This window comes from Borostomias antarcticus (genome assembly GCF_949987555.1).
Source record: "Borostomias antarcticus genome assembly, chromosome: 2".
Lineage (NCBI taxonomy): Eukaryota > Metazoa > Chordata > Actinopteri > Stomiiformes > Stomiidae > Borostomias > Borostomias antarcticus.
In genome coordinates, this window is record NC_140235.1 from 31,013,380 (window position 1) to 31,032,924 (window position 19,545).

General features: G+C 45.4%; 1 protein-coding gene across 3 annotated transcripts in view; it reads right to left on the bottom strand.

The window, feature by feature from the left end:
• Positions 1–6,747: 6,747 nt before the first annotated feature.
• oxsr1b (oxidative stress responsive kinase 1b) overlaps positions 6,748–19,545 on the bottom strand; it is a 67,344-nt gene continuing 54,546 nt past the window's right edge. Inside the window, exons 5-19 of one of the 3 annotated variants that reach the window (XM_084460458.1) lie at positions 17,375–17,430; positions 16,790–16,899; positions 15,457–15,558; positions 15,098–15,231; positions 14,427–14,475; positions 13,202–13,267; positions 12,846–12,968; positions 12,293–12,370; positions 9,828–9,863; positions 9,490–9,651; positions 9,220–9,278; positions 8,715–8,767; positions 8,140–8,208; positions 7,894–7,958; positions 6,748–7,391 (exon numbers count right to left, since the gene is read on the bottom strand). In XM_084460458.1, the coding sequence (XP_084316584.1) occupies positions 7,317–7,391; positions 7,894–7,958; positions 8,140–8,208; positions 8,715–8,767; positions 9,220–9,278; positions 9,490–9,651; positions 9,828–9,863; positions 12,293–12,370; positions 12,846–12,968; positions 13,202–13,267; positions 14,427–14,475; positions 15,098–15,231; positions 15,457–15,558; positions 16,790–16,899; positions 17,375–17,430 (1,237 nt within the window). In that variant the 3' untranslated portion in view covers positions 6,748–7,316. Of the gene's footprint in view, positions 7,392–7,893; positions 7,959–8,139; positions 8,209–8,714; positions 8,768–9,219; positions 9,279–9,489; positions 9,661–9,827; positions 9,864–12,292; positions 12,371–12,845; positions 12,969–13,201; positions 13,268–14,426; positions 14,476–15,097; positions 15,232–15,456; positions 15,559–16,789; positions 16,900–17,374; positions 17,431–19,545 lie in introns of all 3 variants that reach the window. The other 2 variants (XM_084460457.1, XM_084460459.1) reach the window with 2 other exon arrangements.

The following is a 19,545-nucleotide window of genomic DNA, read 5'->3' on the forward strand; positions in this document are numbered from 1 at the left end:
TAGTACACTATGAACAGCATATGACACATTATGGAGATGGACACTAGACATATGGTAGGCTATATAAATACTCTAGACAGATGGCATATACACAACTCTATTTACATAAGGTACATTCATACACAGTAACAATCAAAAGTTTGGACACCTCATCCAGTTGAATGCAAAGGTGTCCAATCTTTTGACTGGTACTGTAACTGTACACAACTGTGCACACAACTCAGGTGTACAGTAGTCTGATGGCCTGGGGGTGAATAAAAATAGCATAGTAGAATAAAAGCAGAATAACCTGGGGGGTTGTTTGTAGCCTCAGGAGACCATGCTGATCTTGCAAGCTCACATTCTGTTTCTCTCCAAACGTCAGTCTGGACAAGCTTGATAGAAATGCATTTGTGCGCGAACAGAATTAAGTCAGAGCAATTTTGTGTAAAAGGCTTTTGTAGCAAGGATTAAATTAAAAAGCAGTGGATAAAAACCTGAAAGTTAGTCAGCGTATTAGTGACTATTAATCCGGCACCAAGGGTGTTCAGGGTCAATGTCACCTCTTAGTCCTTTAAGCATTGTGTCTGTCCCCCATCACGGTCTGAAGTCCCTTTCAAATAGGGTCTGACTTGAGTCTGTAGCTTCTCTTCAGTCACCGCCTTCAAGTTGGAATTTCTTCTAATGACTCCTAGAATGATAAAGAATGAATCAGTTTTATTGGCCATGGTAGTTTTTACACATACTAGGAATTTATTTACTTTGGTCAATGGTGCGTAACACTGACGGAGACTGTTCTTCCAGCTGCCATCTGAGCCTGGAGGACTAACACTCACAAGTCGTTCTCCAAGGTCTTAGTCTCCAGCTGGCCGGCTCTCAAACTATGTGAGCTTATTCTGATGGGACAGGGGAGCCACAAGGTCCTCAGGTGGGGCCAGATCCGTTGAGGGGCCAGTCATCGCGTTGTGCACTCTTGACAGCTGTGCCTTTAGGGCCCCCTACTTCCACAATGCGTTTAACTACATACTCTAACGATGGGCCCCCAAGACATCATGGACGATCTAAAACACAGAATTCAAAAGAAATTTGACTTTGTACATGGCTGAAAGAATTGGTCTTTGATAAGTATATATAATTTAAAAAATGTGAACAGGTCAGAAAAAACAACACCAACCATAAGAACTGGCGTCACATGCTGTGGTTTGTGGACGATGTGGCGTGTAGTCGTCATGTTGCCAGCTGCCGCAGACTGAGAGGGGTGGAGAACCAGGAAGAGAGGGAGCAATAGAAATAGATAGAAAGATTAAGACCAGTAACCCTCCCTACCCCCAAATAGATGCCAGAATTAGGATTAGGATGATTTCTCCAGCACCCCCCAACCCCACCCCCAAGTGCCCGGTCTGCACGTATATGCTGGTCTGTGCTAATCTTCACTGTTCTGTGTTAGTATAACAGTAACATCCTGGTTCTACACTGGTCTCCATACTTGTCTGTACTGGTCCTCATGTCTCCTCTCACCCTCCGCCTGCATCATCACCTCCTTGAGTTTCTCCCAGTTTCTGGCACCTTCCAAAGCCAGTTTGGAGGTGCCAGAGCCCATAGGCCGCCTGGGCTGGAGGGAGAGACAGGACAATTAACCAAGTGAAAAAGACAGAAATACTGCACACAGAAGAGACATGGATAGGACTGTCCAGCCTGTGATAGACCTCTGCAGTTTTGTCATCCACAGCAGAAACAGAATCTAATAAGATGCTAACTAGCAATAATAGCTTAGCTAGCTAGTAGTGCCAACTGCCTACCTAGCACAGCCTAAGCATTGACCAAATGAACATGGGAACTTTCACAGACGTTGCCAGAGCATTTGGGACAGTTATCTATTCCGTTCTCTCTCAAAATTATTTAAAAAAAAAAGACTTTCAAAAAACTTCAAAAGGGCACTTGCCTTGTTCAGAGGGCAAAGGGCAGGTGCTCTAGCACCCCCTCGTGTCTATCTGTGCACGTCCCTGCAAGGCACCATCTTTGTCTCACAGTATCTAGATGGAGCCCAGTGAACCATCTCTGGATGCTCCTCAAGTGCAGCAAACCCAGTGGAACCACCTCATGGGCCACTGATGAGGCCCAGGAGGCACATGGCATGCCCTCAGGGTCCCCGTGTCCAGGCAGATACCCAAGTAAATCACCTGATGTGCCAGCCATAGGGCACTCTTCTCCCAGTTGATAGCAAACCTCAAGTAGGTGAGATGACTCACTAGCATGGCACTAGCGGTGGGCTCCAACGCTAGACTGGCTCTCAGACCTGAGAGAAACCAGCATTGAGAGCAGCTGGATCATCTAGCTGAGGGAATGTGTGTGAAATGTCAGTTGATGACTTGCATGTAATTTGATAGCCTCACCTGTTCTCCTCAATAAAGTCACTGACAATGTCATCATTCTCTGGGGGAGGGGCTTAGATTCCTTCACAAGACAAAAAGAGAATCATACTCAGTCCCATAGGATGATGCTACCTCACTGTGTGTGTTTGTGTGTGTGAGAGAGATAAAGGACAGGGACCCACCAGACTCTCCTCTCTAACCTTGGTGAGAAGAGCAGGCATGAACAGACTGGTAGCCGGCACTAGCTAACCTGGGAGACACGTACGGGCAATCAGCATCAGCTGCCCACCTGGAACTAGTACTGACATCCAGACCTCAGACTAACTCAACTGGGGCTAGGAGCTCTAGGGACTTGGAGGCCTTAGATCTAGTTCCTGGCCTGGGACTAGAACTCAGGGGGCTGAAGTAGGGCTTTCTCTCCTTCTCCCTCCCCAAAAACATGTCAGTACCTGTCCCAAACGAAGTATTTTCTCCATCCTAATCTCTCACATGCCGTTTGGTTTACCAGTAGCCCAAGTTCATGCATAATGAATTGTATTAACAGTGGATCTAAATGACCAAAAGATTTACCAACACTGGTGACCTCTGACCTCTATCTTAATCCTCTCTGACCCTGACCTGAATGTCTCTCACCTTCCTTCAGCCCCAGGAGTTTCTGCCTCTTGGGCAGCACCCCAGTCAGGGACCTGATGGACTGTTGGAGGTCCAGGACCGTGTCCTCCTCAGAGCGCATCCTGATGGGAGTAGGCTACTCCTGGAAGCCCCACTTGTTGATCACAGACACTGACATGCTGGGAACACATTCCAAGATGGCCTCTTTGTACACTCTCCAGCTAACGAGCTGATGCACTTATTATTCTGAGAGAATTGGGTATTATGGTATAGACGGATATAGTACACTATACCCTGACTCATTCATTGGTCTGTTAATCCATTGATGGACATGCTTTTTTTCAGGTGAGAGTAGGTCAAAAGGATGTTAACTGACTGCATTGCCCACAGCAACGCAACATTCAATTAGAATAATGCTATGAATTGATATGGATCATACCTCTTATGGAATTATAAATACTCTAGTTGTTATGTTTACCTTTTGGTTAACAAAAGGAGGAGGATAGAGGAGAGAGCCGGATGGAGTCCGCAGAGAGAGAGAGAGAGAGAGAGAGAGAGTGAGAGAGCAAGAACCAGGTGAGGAAGTGGACAAGTACTGTAGTCAAGACCACGTACTGTAGTCAGGCAGTATCCATTTTGTCCACACTCCATTGCAGTGGCTTCCATCATGATTTAGCTGATGGCGAACCCATTAAAGAACTCAACAAGGACAAGACAAGGAGGAGGCTGATATGTTCATTCTTTATTGATTAAAAATAATCAAGATAAACATGCTTTGAACTCCAAAAGCAACAGAAGCAGAGCAAATAGATACAAAAGAAAGAAGAGAAAATCAAATCAATCAAATATCTTACAGTTTTCTTTTGCGTTATTGCCTGGATGAAATCTGGTGTTTAATCGGTTCCGTTGCTGCGACATGGTTCAGAATGGCACAGGAGAGAAGGCTTAAAAAAAAAGGGGGAGCGGTGGATGAGAATACAGTGACAGATAAAATTAAATCATCGAATCCCAATGTTGTTGGACAGGGCTTGTTCTAGGCAACGGGAGTCCTACTAAGAGCTCCACTTCACATTCCTGTACTTCTTCAACAGGAGCATGGCAACAAAATACTGCAGTATGGAAACATTTATCACTCGTCATTCCTCTCTCAGAAGAGAAAGTTGGGTCACAGCGACCCAATTGTATTCGGTTTCAGAAATCCTCAAGTGTAACACATACATTTAAAACACACTGTGAATCATGATCAAACCGTATAACATCGTCTGACGTGGTCATTGTTAAGGCTAGTGTAACATTGAACATGACTGTAATGAAATATTGACATACGATATCCTCCCACCTTTTATATTCAGAGTAAAATGCATCTACTTGCTATCTTGGGGCTTTGTAACAAGATCAAATCTCTAACACAACAAATGAAGTATGAATGTGACATTCTTTAGGTTAGTCTATGTTCCTCCCATTTAACACGTCAATAGAAATGCATGTTGCTCATTTCAGTTTGACATCACAGTTCATATTAGCCAAAATGTTATGGGGATTAAGAACAAGATGGACAATGTTTTTGCCTATTGACATCTGTTGAAATGACCTTGTCCATCCCAACAAATACATTTCAGATTATTCACAGTGACAAGCATTAACATTCTGAAAACATTCAAAAATGAACCCTCCTCGATGTGGTAAATAGATTTCAGAACAAAGAGACTGTCAAAATGAACCCTCCTCGATGTGATAAATAGATTTCAGAACAAAGAGACGGGCAAAAGCAGTGATACAGATGATGCTGACGTGGACCAACATACAGAAGTGTACCCATTTGGTATCATTCAGAGAAGAAAAATAAAGAGAAAAAGCTGTTTTCCATTTCTGTTGACGCAGCTCATGACCTTGTCTTTGAACGGTTTAAGGCATAGTTAGCCTACTCAACCCAGAGCATATTTGAGCAGGAACAGAGACCCCTGTATTAGGGTTCTACAGTATGTTCCACTCATCTCCAGAGGAGAAGATACGCCCCCCAATGGGGAAAGGTAACGGCAGTAACTCCATAAGACGTGAAATGAAGGAGAGAAAAAAAAAAGCCAAACTTACATGTTGTCCTTTTCCTGCCTTAATCTCCACACAGGGCTACAAATCTCATCCTCTCATGGGGCAGAAAAGGCCAAGAGTGAAACACCCAGTATAAAAACAAATCAAAAACCAAAATGTCATTATTTACATACTAGAGAAGTTAAATCAAGTACTGTTCAACCACATTAGCAAATATGCACTTATTATTCATATTTTTTTCATGTACTGTATTTGAGAAACTGAATCAGAACAAAGAAACAGCTAATACCGACATACAGACACACTTTGTATCCCACACTTGTATCCTGGCTTCAGTTTTGTTGTAAAACCGTTTTAATTTACATACTTTTAAATATATAACTATAATAATGAGGACATATTCACAGACATTGTAGGTGTGATGTACAAAAAAAACAAAGTACTTTTTTAAGCAAAGAATGGAAGAGAGGTGGAGGTCAACGACGCCGGTCTGAATCTTAGGAGAACCCAGTTTAAATTGACTCCGATTCTGAGGACGCTCAAGCCCAGTTTAAACCAAATTAGTTCACGCAACTTCAATAAGATTAAATGAACTAAAAGGTACACACTTCATTTTATCCTCTATGCTGGCTTAGTTACTAGAATTGTGTACAAATTGGTGACAGTGCTTAAAAGGTGCTACATGTAAGATGTTGGTTGTGTTTCTTCATTTATCTTTAATTAATTAACCATCTTAAAGCTGCAGGGTTGGTGAAGTGAATACATGTCAAAGTATTTTCTTACCGCACATTTTGGCAATGGTACTACTGTACCTGTTGAGTTGTCCTGGTCGGTCTTCACTGTTCACAAAAGGGCTGATAAGCATCATTTTGTAAACTGCAGACCGGCCAGGAAAAATCAACACTCAATATCATTGCATGTCAACATATGCAGTAAGGAAAGATTGATAATATCTATTATGTATTCACTTCATCAACCTTGCAGGTTTAATTTGCGCACACACACACACACACACACACACACACACACACACACACACACACACACACACACACACACACACACACACACACACACACACACACACACACACACACACACACACACACACACACACACACACACACGGTATATGAAGAATTAACCTTCATGACATTCTAATGCTAGGGTCACAGCCCAGATCAGTGAGTGCTGAATGAATGAGTAGCTCGCTATGTTACTGAAGAAGCTGAATCAGATTCCAGGCCCGGGTCCTAATGGTCGAGGGTCTAGACCAAAGGCACTGATCTGCAACCATGTCAGCTGGTGCCACACTGAGCCTATTTAGCTGGAGCAAAGCTGGTCATATCAGAGGGTGTTTTATAGAGCTAGTGAAGTGCTCTGCATGTTGAAGCTGAAATGCCCCCCACCCTCATACACACACGGTGAGTATTTCCAGGTGTTGATATGTGTGACTCAGCTGTGGCGGCGCCTCAAGACCGCCATGGAGGGGAAATGGAGCTTTCGCCACCCGAATGAGACGGCTGAGAGCAGAATATTTTCACAAAAGTATCATGTCTGAGTGTTTGTTTATGTGTTTGTGTGTGTGTGTGTGTGTGTGTGTGTGTGTGTGTGTGTGACTCACTGTGGGTGTGGCGTGGGTTACTATTCTAAGTGACTGTGTTTGTGTATGTTACGGAGAGAGAGAGACTGTGTGTGTGTGTGTGTGTGTGTTGGGACATTCTGACAGGCCTGCTTTGGAGCTCGCCCTCCACATCCAAAAATCAAGAAAAAAAGTACAAGGTTTAATGTTGGTAATTGAAACTATGTTCATACACTTTGTACAATGCTCCACATCAGAAGCAGGGACAGCCCTCCCCCAAAACCCGCGTTCAGTAGTTCTGCTGAAAATAAGGCATTGTTACACTTGACCAGGACTCAAGGGCGTTAGTTCAGATTGTGCAAATGCATCACATATATTACAGAGAAAAAGAACAGAAGAAAAGGAGAACGCAATGTAAAATGAACTGCTTCTTGTAGATACTTGCATCCTTCTACAAATACATTGTAAACATTTTTTTTTGGAGTGATTCCTTTACTGTAATGTTGGCGTTCAGCCCAACACTTGCTCAACATGGCAGCATTGCGTAATTCCTATGGGGTGACAAAATGGTACTGTTTTCTTTGGCAGTAGTGGTTTCTTTACGGCCATAGAAAGAAAGAAAAAAAATATGCATTTAAACTCTATCGTTGACTCTTTTTTTTAACGTTTTCACATTTTTTAGGCAAGGTAGAGCGACTGTGTGTCCCAGGTAGAGCGACTGTTTAGCTAATGCTGAGCTGAGCGAAACCCAGGAGCTTGACATCGTCAGGGATTTCTGACCCCTCTACCCCAGAGGCCTGGAGAGGGAGATCGAGAGAGAGAAACAAACATTAGCTTTTCATTTCTATTATCTACTGATAATCATTTCTATTTCTATAATTATATTATATTTATATAATATAATAAGATATAATTATAATATAATTAGATATATTATGTTTCTAGAATTATAATATAATTATATTTGTTTATTATATTTCTATAATTTCTATTATGATACATTCCCAGACTACAGGTGAAAAATTCCCGGGGCATTCACAGTACTATTGACTAATATGCTTTGTCCTTGTCAATAAATTGAATAGTCAAGTCGAGTAGTTATATAGTGATTTGAGTCAAACCAAAGAACAAAACCAAATTGAAGTAAAGCATTAAGGCTAAAGGAGAGAGAAGTGCACTTAGGATTCAAAATGTCTCTGGTTCATACTGTTTCAGGATGTGCTTGTGACGTGTTGGAAGTTCACACAGATGCACTACAGAACCGGAGTCTTGTCAGATTAGATGAACGTCACGACTTACCAGCTTGAAAGTGACATTTTTGTTGGTTTGAGGCTCGTCAACTATTTTCTGCAAATTGGCAGCAACTGAAAAGTTGAGAGGAGGGTAATGTTTGCTTACATCGCACACAAAAAAAACGAAACCTATGGAGCTTTTTGGATCTTCTCTGGATCTGCGAATTTGAAATACTATCACTATGGTCAGTCTTAACATCATGGGCCATCATGATTGGATGACAGTGGTAAGTGAATGGAAAGTGGTACAGACCTATAACTAAGTCCCGCCCATCCACCAGACCTGCAGACACCAGCTCCTGAGACACACCATCCGCTGTGTCTGGAGAACAGAACATCCGAACCAGGATTAGACCCGGGACCATATCCGGGTCAAGGCTAACGCTGACCTTGCTAGAATCGGTTACAGACGGCCAGATTGATATTATTGATTTAATACCATCGGAAGAAACACAAACACAAATTCATACTCTACCAAACAATAGCAACGGGTTGTTATAACCTCTCTGGGGGGTGAGGTCACTCGGGTAATAATAATAATAATAATAATAATAATAATAATAATCATTTATATAGCGCCTTTCATGAAACCCAAGGTCGCTTTACATCAGAGCAATAAACAGACAAGAGACAACAAGAAGAACAAACAAGAACAAACACCAACAACAACAATAACAACCAATCTAGCTGCCAGAGGCCTGAGTGAACAGGTACTGTAGTAAACACACAGCTGCTTTATGAGTCAGCCAGGCAGCTTCAGTCAGGACTGCGCTGTCCACACAGCTGCCTGGCAGGCTGGTTCTTAGAGCACATTCTGACTCAGCTCACCTCTGCCTGGCATGAATTCGAAGCGGATGTCATTCAACTCCTTCTTTAGGTTTCTGAAAAGGGGACAGACGTAGACACGGGGTTGGGAGACGTCAAATATGACACCCCGTTCCACATGACTGATGAGGATACAAGGGAAATGCCACATTAAATGATGAGAACTTATTCCAACTCTTAACTAGAGTGAGTGGCACACATTATAGTACAATGCTAGGATATGCCTGAGATTACATATATATCTAATGGGTAGGTACCCCTTTTTATCAGCTTTATTTCATTAGTGTCCCTGAGCCAAAGATATGCTGTGCTCTGAACAGCTCACCTCCTATGATTATAAATGATTTAGACAAACTGAGAAGGCCTTACTGCCCTCTACAGGCAGTCAACTGCACTACAACTGAGGACATACATTCTGAACACAATTTAAACTCAAATGTATATTTATTAACGAGCCAATAGTAAGCTGACAGTCAATCGGTCTGGAATGGTTAGCTGAAAGACTTACCTCAACCTTAATACCAAGCTAATGGGAGACTTAATGGCATCACTTGCACCAGATGGGGCCTATAAAGAGAGAGAGAGAGAGAGAGAGAGAGAGAGAGAGAGAAAGACAAAGAGAGAGAGAGAGAGGGAGAGGGAGAGAGAGAGAGAGAGAGAGAGAGAGAGAGAGAGAGAGAGAGATATTAGGGAGAGATATGGTACTGTGTGATCCATCCCATCATACATAGCCCTAACCTGAGACCTGCAGTGGTCAGTTTGAGAGGCGGGTCCTGACCTGGGCTGGAGCAGCGGCAGCAGGCAGGCCCAGCGTCTGGGCCTGGGCAGCGGGTTGGGCGTTGGCTGGGCCAGGCTGCGCCGGGGCCTGGCCGGCAGCTTGAGGTAGTTCTGCGTGGCCCGGGGCCACGGACTGGAGGTGACTACTTAGAGGCTCTGTTGTCTGGAAGCCCTTCCGCGAACACACACACACACACACGCACACACGAGACAAGTGGCACCTAAGACAACTAATTCTATCAATACTATAGCGTTCTCAAAGCTTTCAACTTCACACAAACTGGTCAACAAGAGGTCCATTCCGATATTTGGAGGCAGGCGATGACATTTGGAACTCACCTCTGAATTCTGTGAGCCCTCCTTCACTCTAGGTGACTGAAAGAGACAGAGAGAGAGAGAGAGAGAGAGAGAGAGAGAGAGAGAGAGAGAGAGAGAGAGAGAGGAGACAGAGGTTGGACTAACGAGGTGATCCTCTGCTAGGGATGGGGATGGCTCAAGCATGGCACACACTTTTGAGTCTCATACATACACACACACACACACACACGGTCTCTGTCTCACGCACACACACACGCCAGGTCTGACTGTAACGCCACTCGTTTGCCCCATTAAATCATCTGTTGACTTGTATTCGAACACTGCTATATGCATCAGAAAGATGGCAGTGACATCCCCACTAAATATTCCCACAACGCTTGGGTTGTGGATATGATGCTACAGCTCATTCAGATAACAGGCAGGGAAACGAGGGCAGGGTGAGGACAGCCATGTTGAAAGCGGGGTACGTTGTAGCGGACGGCGGATGAGGCGAAGCAGCAGGGTCAGGAAAGACGTGAGCGTTAAAAAGCACGAGCGGCAGCTCTGTGTTACTTTGTAGAACTCCCAGGACCGTTCTGATGGGTTTGACCGTCTGAAAAAGATGAGCACGGACTCCCAGCAAAGCAAAAGGTCAGACAGACGCCCGGTAGCTAGGATGAAGACATTCTGACTGACTGTAGCTCAGTTGGTAGAGCGGGTCGTTCAATGATCGAAGGGTCGGTGGTTCGAATCCCAGCTCCGACTGTCCACATGTCGAAGTGTCCTTGAGCAAGACACCTAACCCCAAATTGCTCCCAATGAGCAGGTTAGCACCTTGCATGGCAGCTACCGCCATTGGTGTGTGAATGGGTGAATGAGAGGCCATTGTAAAGCGCTTTGAGTGCCGCTAAGGTGGAAAAGCGCTATATAAGTGCAGTCCATTTACCATTTACCATTTGGCAAGCCGAATGAGAAGACTGGGCTAGTGTCAGATTAGACAGCACATCAGTCTGGAGGGTGGGGCTGGAGGCTGAGGGCTCAAGATGAGGGTCTGACACTAGGACCGGGTCTGCGTCTGTCTGGGGGGCTCCGGGTCTGCGTCTGTCTGGGGGGCTCTGGCTTGGCGTCTAAGTGGAGCCGACACCCAGCCGGGACTGTCCAGACAGACAGAGCCAGACTGAGACTGAGGAGACGGACACCTTCCTCCATCCCACAGAAAGGAAATCAAAGAGCTGTGCTTGCTCAGACAGAGCTCCAGCCCATTCATCACCCGATTAGGTTGTTTTGTTTTTAGACATTTATTTATTTTACTCAATTTATTTATTTTCCTTGGTTGCAAGAAGTACAGAGGAAATCATTTTTTTCAATGCCAAGGGCAAATGGGATTATTTCATGAATGAATCACCATGTTATGCCATTCAAATAACTTCATGGGTTTATTCTTTAAAAGTGCTCTATACTAGAAATAGAGAGAAACTATCAGTCATCCTGGGAGAGAAAAAATGTGAAAACAAAACCATAAAAGCAGCAGAAATAAAACATTTACTTTTCATTGCTTTGTCTTTTAATTTTAGCTCCACACAAGTTAGTGCTCTGATTAAAGATCACTTACAGAATCCATAAGTGATCTGATTGGTATTTATTATAGTTGATTTGGTCAGTTTGAATAGTGATTTATAGAGAGAAATAAGAATACAGATGGCTTCCAGGAAACCGACGTCCCTCCAGATTAACATCCCCTTTTCTCTCTCTCTCCCCCCCCCCCCCTCTCTCTCTCTCCCCTCTTCATCTCTGTTTATAAGGGCCAAAGTGCATAAAGAGCAGAGCTGGATAAATATTTAACTTTAGGATACAGACTAACTGATGGAACCCTTCTCTTATTCCAAACAGAAAAACATCATCAGGGGAACGGTTTCTTCTACAAACGTTTAAAGGAACATATAGATCCAATGTGCTGGAGAATATGTCCATGTCCCATGTACTGTATAGTTGTATAGTGGATATCATAACAGATGGGATACGGTATGTTTATTTGTTAAGCTTAAAAACCGTGCAAAACGTGTCATAATTGGTGAAAAGCCTACACAAGCTCTCCTGCAATATGGAGCAAAAAATGTATGTTTACAAAAGAGGTTCTTGGCTCGGTCAAGCTCTGAGTCTGCCACTATACAGGGGTGGTCTGTCCACTGCTCTCACACACGTCTGCTGAAATAATCCATAATAGCAAATGTCACAACCTGAGCATATAATCTGAGCGATGTCGGAGGATATCGGCTGTGTTCAACTGTTAGATATCTGTGCCATCAGTGAGAGGCCACTTAATCCACCTCACGCTTGTAGTTTTCAAATGCTTAATGTCGAGTTAAGAAGAAATGGTCACCAAATAAGCAACGCATTCCCTATTGTGGTACATTGTGCCCCATGCTGCCTGGCTAGCCCTGGTGGAGGGAGCCCTTCCTTGTTAGGGGAGAGCCATCTGTATTGTTGGGGGGGAGTGAGAGGCCAACCCTGGCTGGGGGCAGCTCGAGCGGGAGGGAGAAGCGCACTTGTCGCCTGGGCGCGCTAAGGGGCCGGGGCTCCTGCTCCTTCGCCGTCAAACACAAGACACACACACAGTGACACACTCAGGGGAGAACAGTGGGCGTGGCACAAACAGGTTATAGACACGGACTATCAAGACTAGGCACTGGACTAGAGCATGCATGAGACAAACTTGTGTGTGCGCATCAGAGTGTGTTTGTACAGTGTGTGTGTGTGTGTTTGTGTGTGTGTGTGTGCATATATGAGAGTACAGTAGCAGTATGAAGTGTGCAGGACAGGTATAGTAATCAAAGGTGTGTGTATGTAATGTTTGTATGCAGATGGCTGTGTGTGTGTGTGTGCATGTGTGCGTGCATGTGTGTGTGTGTGTGTGTGTGCATGTGTGTGTGCATGTGTGTGTGCATGTGTGTGTGTGAGAGTGTGTGTGTGTGTGTGCGCGTGTGTGTGCATGTGTGTGTGCGTGTGTGAGTGTGTGTGAGTGTGTGTGAGTCTGTGTGTGTGTGTGTGTGTGTGTCTCACCCGTAGAGCTGCCACGGCTGCCTTCCCCTCCTCACTCTCCTCATCCAGCTCGTCGTCGCTCCACTCCCACTCCCCGTCCTCCGTCTTGTGGAGACGACCGCTGGAGCCCGGGACCCGACGCACCTGCACACACACGCACACACACACGCACACGCACACATGTGCACGCTCACACACGCGCACACACGTGCACACGTGCACGCGCACACGCGCACACACGCACACACGCGCGCACACGCACACACACGCGCGCGCGCACACACACACACACACACACACACACACACACAAGAGGTTAAGATTTACACTAATCCAGACACCAACAAGAGAAAAGCTTTGATACTCTGCCATCTTACCTTTTTCGACCGTTCTGTTATTGTGGGCGCTCTCTGTAGTAGCCTCTCTTGTAAATACTCATTGTTCTGCAGTGAGAGGAAACAGTGAGATCAGAGCTGTACCCTCTCTTGTAAATACTCATTGTTCTGCAGTGAGAGGAAACAGTGAGATCAGAGCTGTACCCTCTCTTGTAAATACTCATTGTTCTTCAGTGAGAGGAAAGTGAGATCAGAGCTGTACCCTCTCTTGTAAATACTCATTGTTCTGCAGTGAGAGGAAAGTGAGATCAGAGCTGTACCCTCTCTTGTAAATACTCATTGTTCTGCAGTGAGAGGAAAGTGAGATCAGAGCTTTAACAATGACACCAACACACTGACGATATGCTGTGAAAATGCTCTCTGGCACCAGAAAGATCAACAATCCATCACTACTCCTACTTAAAGGAAATCAACCCAAAGCATGACATGATCTCAGCGAAAAAAACGGCACGCTCCACCTACTGGTCATATAGGGTACTGCAGTTCTAATTCCTGACCTAGGTCATGTCCATCAAACTCCGATATAATAGGATTTCCAAAAAGTGCCAAGCAAGCGCTACAGTTGTTCCTGTGGTCACTGTATTGGGCCGGCCGGAAGCTGGCGACAGGGTGATTATCCCTGCCTTTGTTGAGGAGCGCAGCACGCGCCCGGTAACGGCAGCAATAATAGGACTGACCTCAGTCATGTTTTGGCCCGGTTGGATCAGATGAGAACTGTGAGGGGCAAGTCGACACACAAACGCCTTTTTGAGGCGTCGACACCAAACCCGGATCAAATATATAAGTCAATTTAAGTGTTTTGAAAGCTTGCGTTATCAAGACCTTTGTTGGTTTCACTATCCAGGGTAAGGTAGATCAAGTGCACCCCTAAGAATTTGACAGTATTTACAAATTGTGATAGTGATAGTGTAATAGTATCTGATTCAAGTCAATATACTGATTCACACTGCCCTCTGGTTTAATCAAACTGACCTCGACTCACCTACTGTATATCTGTACTCTCTCTCTCTCTCTCTCACTCACACACACACACACACACACACACACACACACACACACACACACACACACACACACACACACACACACACACACACACACACACACACACACACACACACACGGTACGAAGGAGTGAGTCAAGGGCAAGAGCTCGGCTGACTCGACGTGTCTGACTCAATCTCTGAGACAGAAAAAGATGCCTCACCTTTGCTTTCTGGAAGAACTTATGCTTCAACAGTTCTGAGGACGTTGGCCTGAAATGCAGAAAGGACTTCAATAAAAACAGTGTTGAGATTCACTTTCATTCACTGGTTACATTAGCTGTGTTCAGAATCGCTCCCTCGTTCCCTCAGTCCCTATTCCCTATATAGGGTTCACCATGTAGTGAAATACCTAGGGAAAATGTAGGGTACATGCGCTGTTCCCTGGAAATCAAGGTGAATTGTGGGTAATAAATAGTGGACTATATATGGAACGAAAATTCCGTGGAGAATTCGGACACTACAAACAAAATGGCTGACGCCCTATATAGTGAATAGGGAGCGATTCCGAACACAGCTATTGTTTACACCAGTTGGGTGTGCGTTCTTTAAAAAAAAAGCTACTACTGTGCTTTGTAAGAACAAAAATTCAATAAAAACACTATCTTGAACAGTGTCATTTACATGATCTACAGACTCTCAAAATATCCATCAACCACAATTTTGTTGATGTACAACCACCAGTTTGGTTCAGGGTTATAGTTAGTGGATTGTTAGCTGAATGTTTGTGGAGCATCTATAGCACATCTGCCCTGTCGGCTATTCCACTCCGTGGAAAAACAACCGGAGCACTTTCTACGAGAGATCACTTCTGTCCGGAGATCTGAACGGCCACCTTTTCTCTGGGTCCTTCTGTAGACACAGCGAGATCATCTTCCTGAAGGACTTGCCGTACTTCTTCACCATCTCCTTGTCTGTGATGCCCGTCTCCAGGCCGGGGGGGTCATTCTGCAGGGTCAGCATCAGGACCTGACACCGAAACAAAGAGGACGGCAATCATGAAGAGGGAACAAAACAATGCTAGAGAACATAGATGAACGTCAACATTTTTTTCTTAGGTAGAAAGAAACGGAAAGTGTAGGAGGAGAGAGGTCACGTCGTCGGTCTCGTAGCTGGTATTTTGAATATCCATGTTGAAGAGCTCTTTTTCTAAAGTAGGGTCATGGCGGGGAAGTTGGGCCGTGCCATCCTCACCTTCATGGGGGGGTATTTGTGGTAGGGCGCGGCCCCTGTGGCCAGTTCAATGGCTGTGATCCCGAAACTCCAGATGTCTGCTTTGAAGTCGTAACCCCTAACCTGCTCAGAGAATGAGAGCGAGAGAGAGAGAGAGAGAGAGAGAGAGAGAGAGAGTTAGAGAGAGAGAGAGGGAGGGAGAGAGAGAGAGGGAGTTAGAGAGAGAGGGAGGGAGGGAGAGAGAGAGAGAGAGATTTGGAGAGAGAGAGGGAGGGATGGAGAGAGAGAGTTAGAGAGAGAGAGGGAGGGATAGAGAGAGAGAGAGAGAGAGGGAGTTAGAGAGAGAGAGGGAGGGATAGAGAGAGAGAGAGGGAGTTAGAGAGAGAGAGGGAGGGATAGAGAGAGAGAGAGAGTTAGATAGAGAGAGAGAGGGATAGAGAGAGAGACAGAGAGAGAGAGAGAGAGAGGGAGTTAGAGAGAGGCCATCATCAGCATCTCAGAGCTCAGGACCTGTACTCAACAAAGAATGTGGGAATGTTGATCCAGGATGCTGACGAACCTTTTACGTAACTAGTAATAAATCTGATATACAATCCATTACTCCAAGTCTGAGGAGGTTTGTTAACATCTCCCCAAGTCTGCGTTTATACCACAGGCATGCTACCATAATCATCCCATGCATCCCAAGACTAAACACAATGCCTGCGAAGGAGCTAGTTTAAATATAACAGATCTGGTTTTCAAAGAACTAAAAACATTTGAGTTGAGAGAGCACATCCAGGTTGGATACAGTCTGCTAGCGAGTTGTAAAGGAAGCCAGACGAGTTCTGTAATGGGAACTGGCTTCACTGAGAAACGGACAAGTTTGACTAGCTGCCCTTCATGGACATCAGTCACAGCCTTGTCTTCGTCTCAAAGCGTCTCTAATCTGTGGGCGTAGAGGACATGCGTTTGTCCGAGCGCTGTGAGGACACCGAGCGCTTAGTCACTGTGGAGCGGACGAGCTACGGCTCACATCTGAGAGAAAACCACAACCTCTACTGCGCACGGAGAACAAGAGAGCAGAAGAACTCTGTTAATAACCGTTATAAAAACCAAGAAATGAATGAGGGGGAGAAGTCCGTTTTTTTTCTCTCTTCCGTTTTCCATTGCGTCTATGACCCTATGGAGACACATGGATTTAATAGTGTGATCTCATCGTATACTGTGTGCCATTAGCCAGCTACTGAGGAGCCAGACTGTGTGGGTGTGTGTCTTTGCGTGCGTGCATGTGTGTGCTGTTACCATGGTTGCCGCCTCATCCCATAATGACACACACACACACACAACCGCACACACACACACACACACACACCTGCTCCATGACCTCTGGTGCCATCCAGCACGGCGTCCCCACAAACGTCTTCCGCACTTTGTTCCTGGTGATGTCACCGCCTGTGGCGAGGAAGGCGCTGACGCCGAAGTCTGCAGGAGAGAAAAAACTCAATGAGACTTGATCACCGTGTCTGAGAACAGACTGAACATGGAAAAGGTGATTAGATGAACAGACTGAACATGGAAAAGGTGATTAGATGAACAGACTGAACATGGAAAAGGTGATTAGATGAACAGACTGAACATGGAAAAGGTGATTAGATGAACAGACTGAACATGGAAAAGGTGATTCGATGTGGGTCATGTGGTGGATCACGATTTACCATTAAGGTGGAGGCTCACTTAGGGATGATAAAAATACGCCCCAACAAACTATGGGTCCTGAATATCAGTCAAAATAATAGGAATGCAAAATTCAAACGCTGCAGTGTTCCATATTAAAGTTTACCTGTCTTCAGATTAATGTTGGAGTTGCATCACCTGCTGTAGGTGTGAACGACTGTGTGAGTCTAATATGAGGTGAGAATGAAATTGTTAAGGGAATATCTGTGTGTTAAGGGAATACCTGCGATCTGAACTGAGCCGTCCTCTCCCAGGAGGATGTTTCCAGCCTTCAGATCCCTTCAGAGACAAGAGAGACAAGAGAGATAAGAGAGACAAGAGAGACCAGAGTTCTGAGACACGGAACACACACACGCACGCACGCGCGCACACACACGCATGCACGCACGCACGCACACAATCACACACGCACGCAGTGTTGGAGGGTCACATTTGAGGGGGGCAGGATATTTCCCTTTAAAAAATAAACACAAAAACCACAATTGTTCCATGTAACCTTACAGTAATATACAGTAGTCATAAGGTGGTGAACATGGTGTGAATCGGGTCAAATACCGTTTGTGCTGCACCTACATCAACAGAACAGCTGTGAAGCAGCCTAAATAAACCATGACTCAAATATGTATTGCTGTATGTTGATATATTTGACTCAGGTCTGCTGTACGGCCCTCAGTCTTGACCTCTAAGCAGAGCACGTAGAGAACAGTTCAGACAGGCTGACCTCGGCACCGCAAACTCCACCGAGTTTCCCCGGGATGCGCAGAAACGGGGTCGTCCACCAGCAACTACTCCACACTGGGCTTCTGAGGGGTTTCAACTCTCGCGCAGGCTTCAGCTCCGCTCTGTCTCATCAACGCTGTGTGCAGGTCTGTCTTCTCAACGCTGTGTGCAGGTCTGTCTTCTCAACGCTGTGTGCAGGTCTGTCTTCTCAACGCTGTGTGCAGGTCTGTCTTCTCAACGCTGCATGCAGGTCTGTCTCATCAACGCTGTGTGCAGGTCTGTCTTCTCAACGCTGTGTGCAGGTCTGTCTCATCAACGCTGTGTGCAGGTCTGTCTTCTCAACGCTGTGTGCAGGTCTGTCTCATCAACGCTGTGTGCAGGTCTGTCACATCAACGCTGTGTGCAGGTCTGTCTCATCAACGCTGTGTGCAGGTCTGTCTTCTCAACGCTGTGTGCAGGTCTGTCTCATCAACGCTGTGTGCAGGTCTGTCTTATCAACGCTGTGTGCAGGTCTGTCTCATCAACGCTGTGTGCAGGTCTGTCTCATCAACGCTGTGTGCAGGTCTGCGGCTAGTTCGCCCTCTCCGGCTCCCCCGGTGGCGATAAGAGGGTTCTGCAGGGACCCGCTCTCTGGTTTTATGACTTGCTTCCTCCAAACGGTGTGAATGAAAACTCTCGCCACCTCACTGGCTAGAGAGACGTGCTGTCATGGCGACAGAATCAGCAGTCGCCACCCAAAAACAGTCTGCCGCAGAGAGAGGTCAGCTGCAAGTGAGGATAGATTTCTTTTTTTTTTAAGTGAGGGAAGCAGGAAGAGACATTATTTGACAACCACCATTGGAGGTCTCAGGAACTGAATGATCATTTAGGATCGTTGGGGGCATGAAGGCATCTAATTCTAAACAAATAGGCTACAAATGCTACAGATATTTTTTTTTTGTCATAAGGATGAGACAATTATATGATTTATGTTGAAATGAGCAGCCTTGGCACTCTGACTGGCAAAATTCATGCTTAAACAAAATATATTTCATATGGAATGACTGCATTGAAATGCATGCTTCAGACAGTTCAGCTGTCTTCCACTGGGGGGCACCAAAGAAAAGGCAACTGTGGAAATGACTCAAGTAAACAAATGGGTCTCAATGAAAGTAAAAATGGAGGCCACTGGGATGGGTATGAGACAGAGAGGAAGGGGCCTCCCTGTCCCTCTCACACTGTGCACAGGGCGTCCTATTCTGACCTATACAGTGCACCTGCATGCGCCATACACACACACACACACAATTTCACTACAAACGCACACACACATATGCACTATATGCACACACACACACACACACGCACGCACACACACACACACACACACACACACACGCACGCACACACACACACACACACACACACACACACGCACACACGCACCACAGTTGAACTGCAACACACATGTGCAATGTTGCACACACTATGAGCGTGGCGGGTGGAAACATTCCTGTGCTACTGAGACATGTTAGATAATTGCTAGCACATTGCTGAAACAGAGGGTTCCAGAAGCCTCTTGATTAAGAACCTTTCCTCGGTGCCCCCGCGCCTGACTCTGGTTCGGCTTGAATAGCATCCAGATACACTTCGCAGACAAAAATGCCAAGTCCTTTTAGCCTCTTTCTAAAGTCT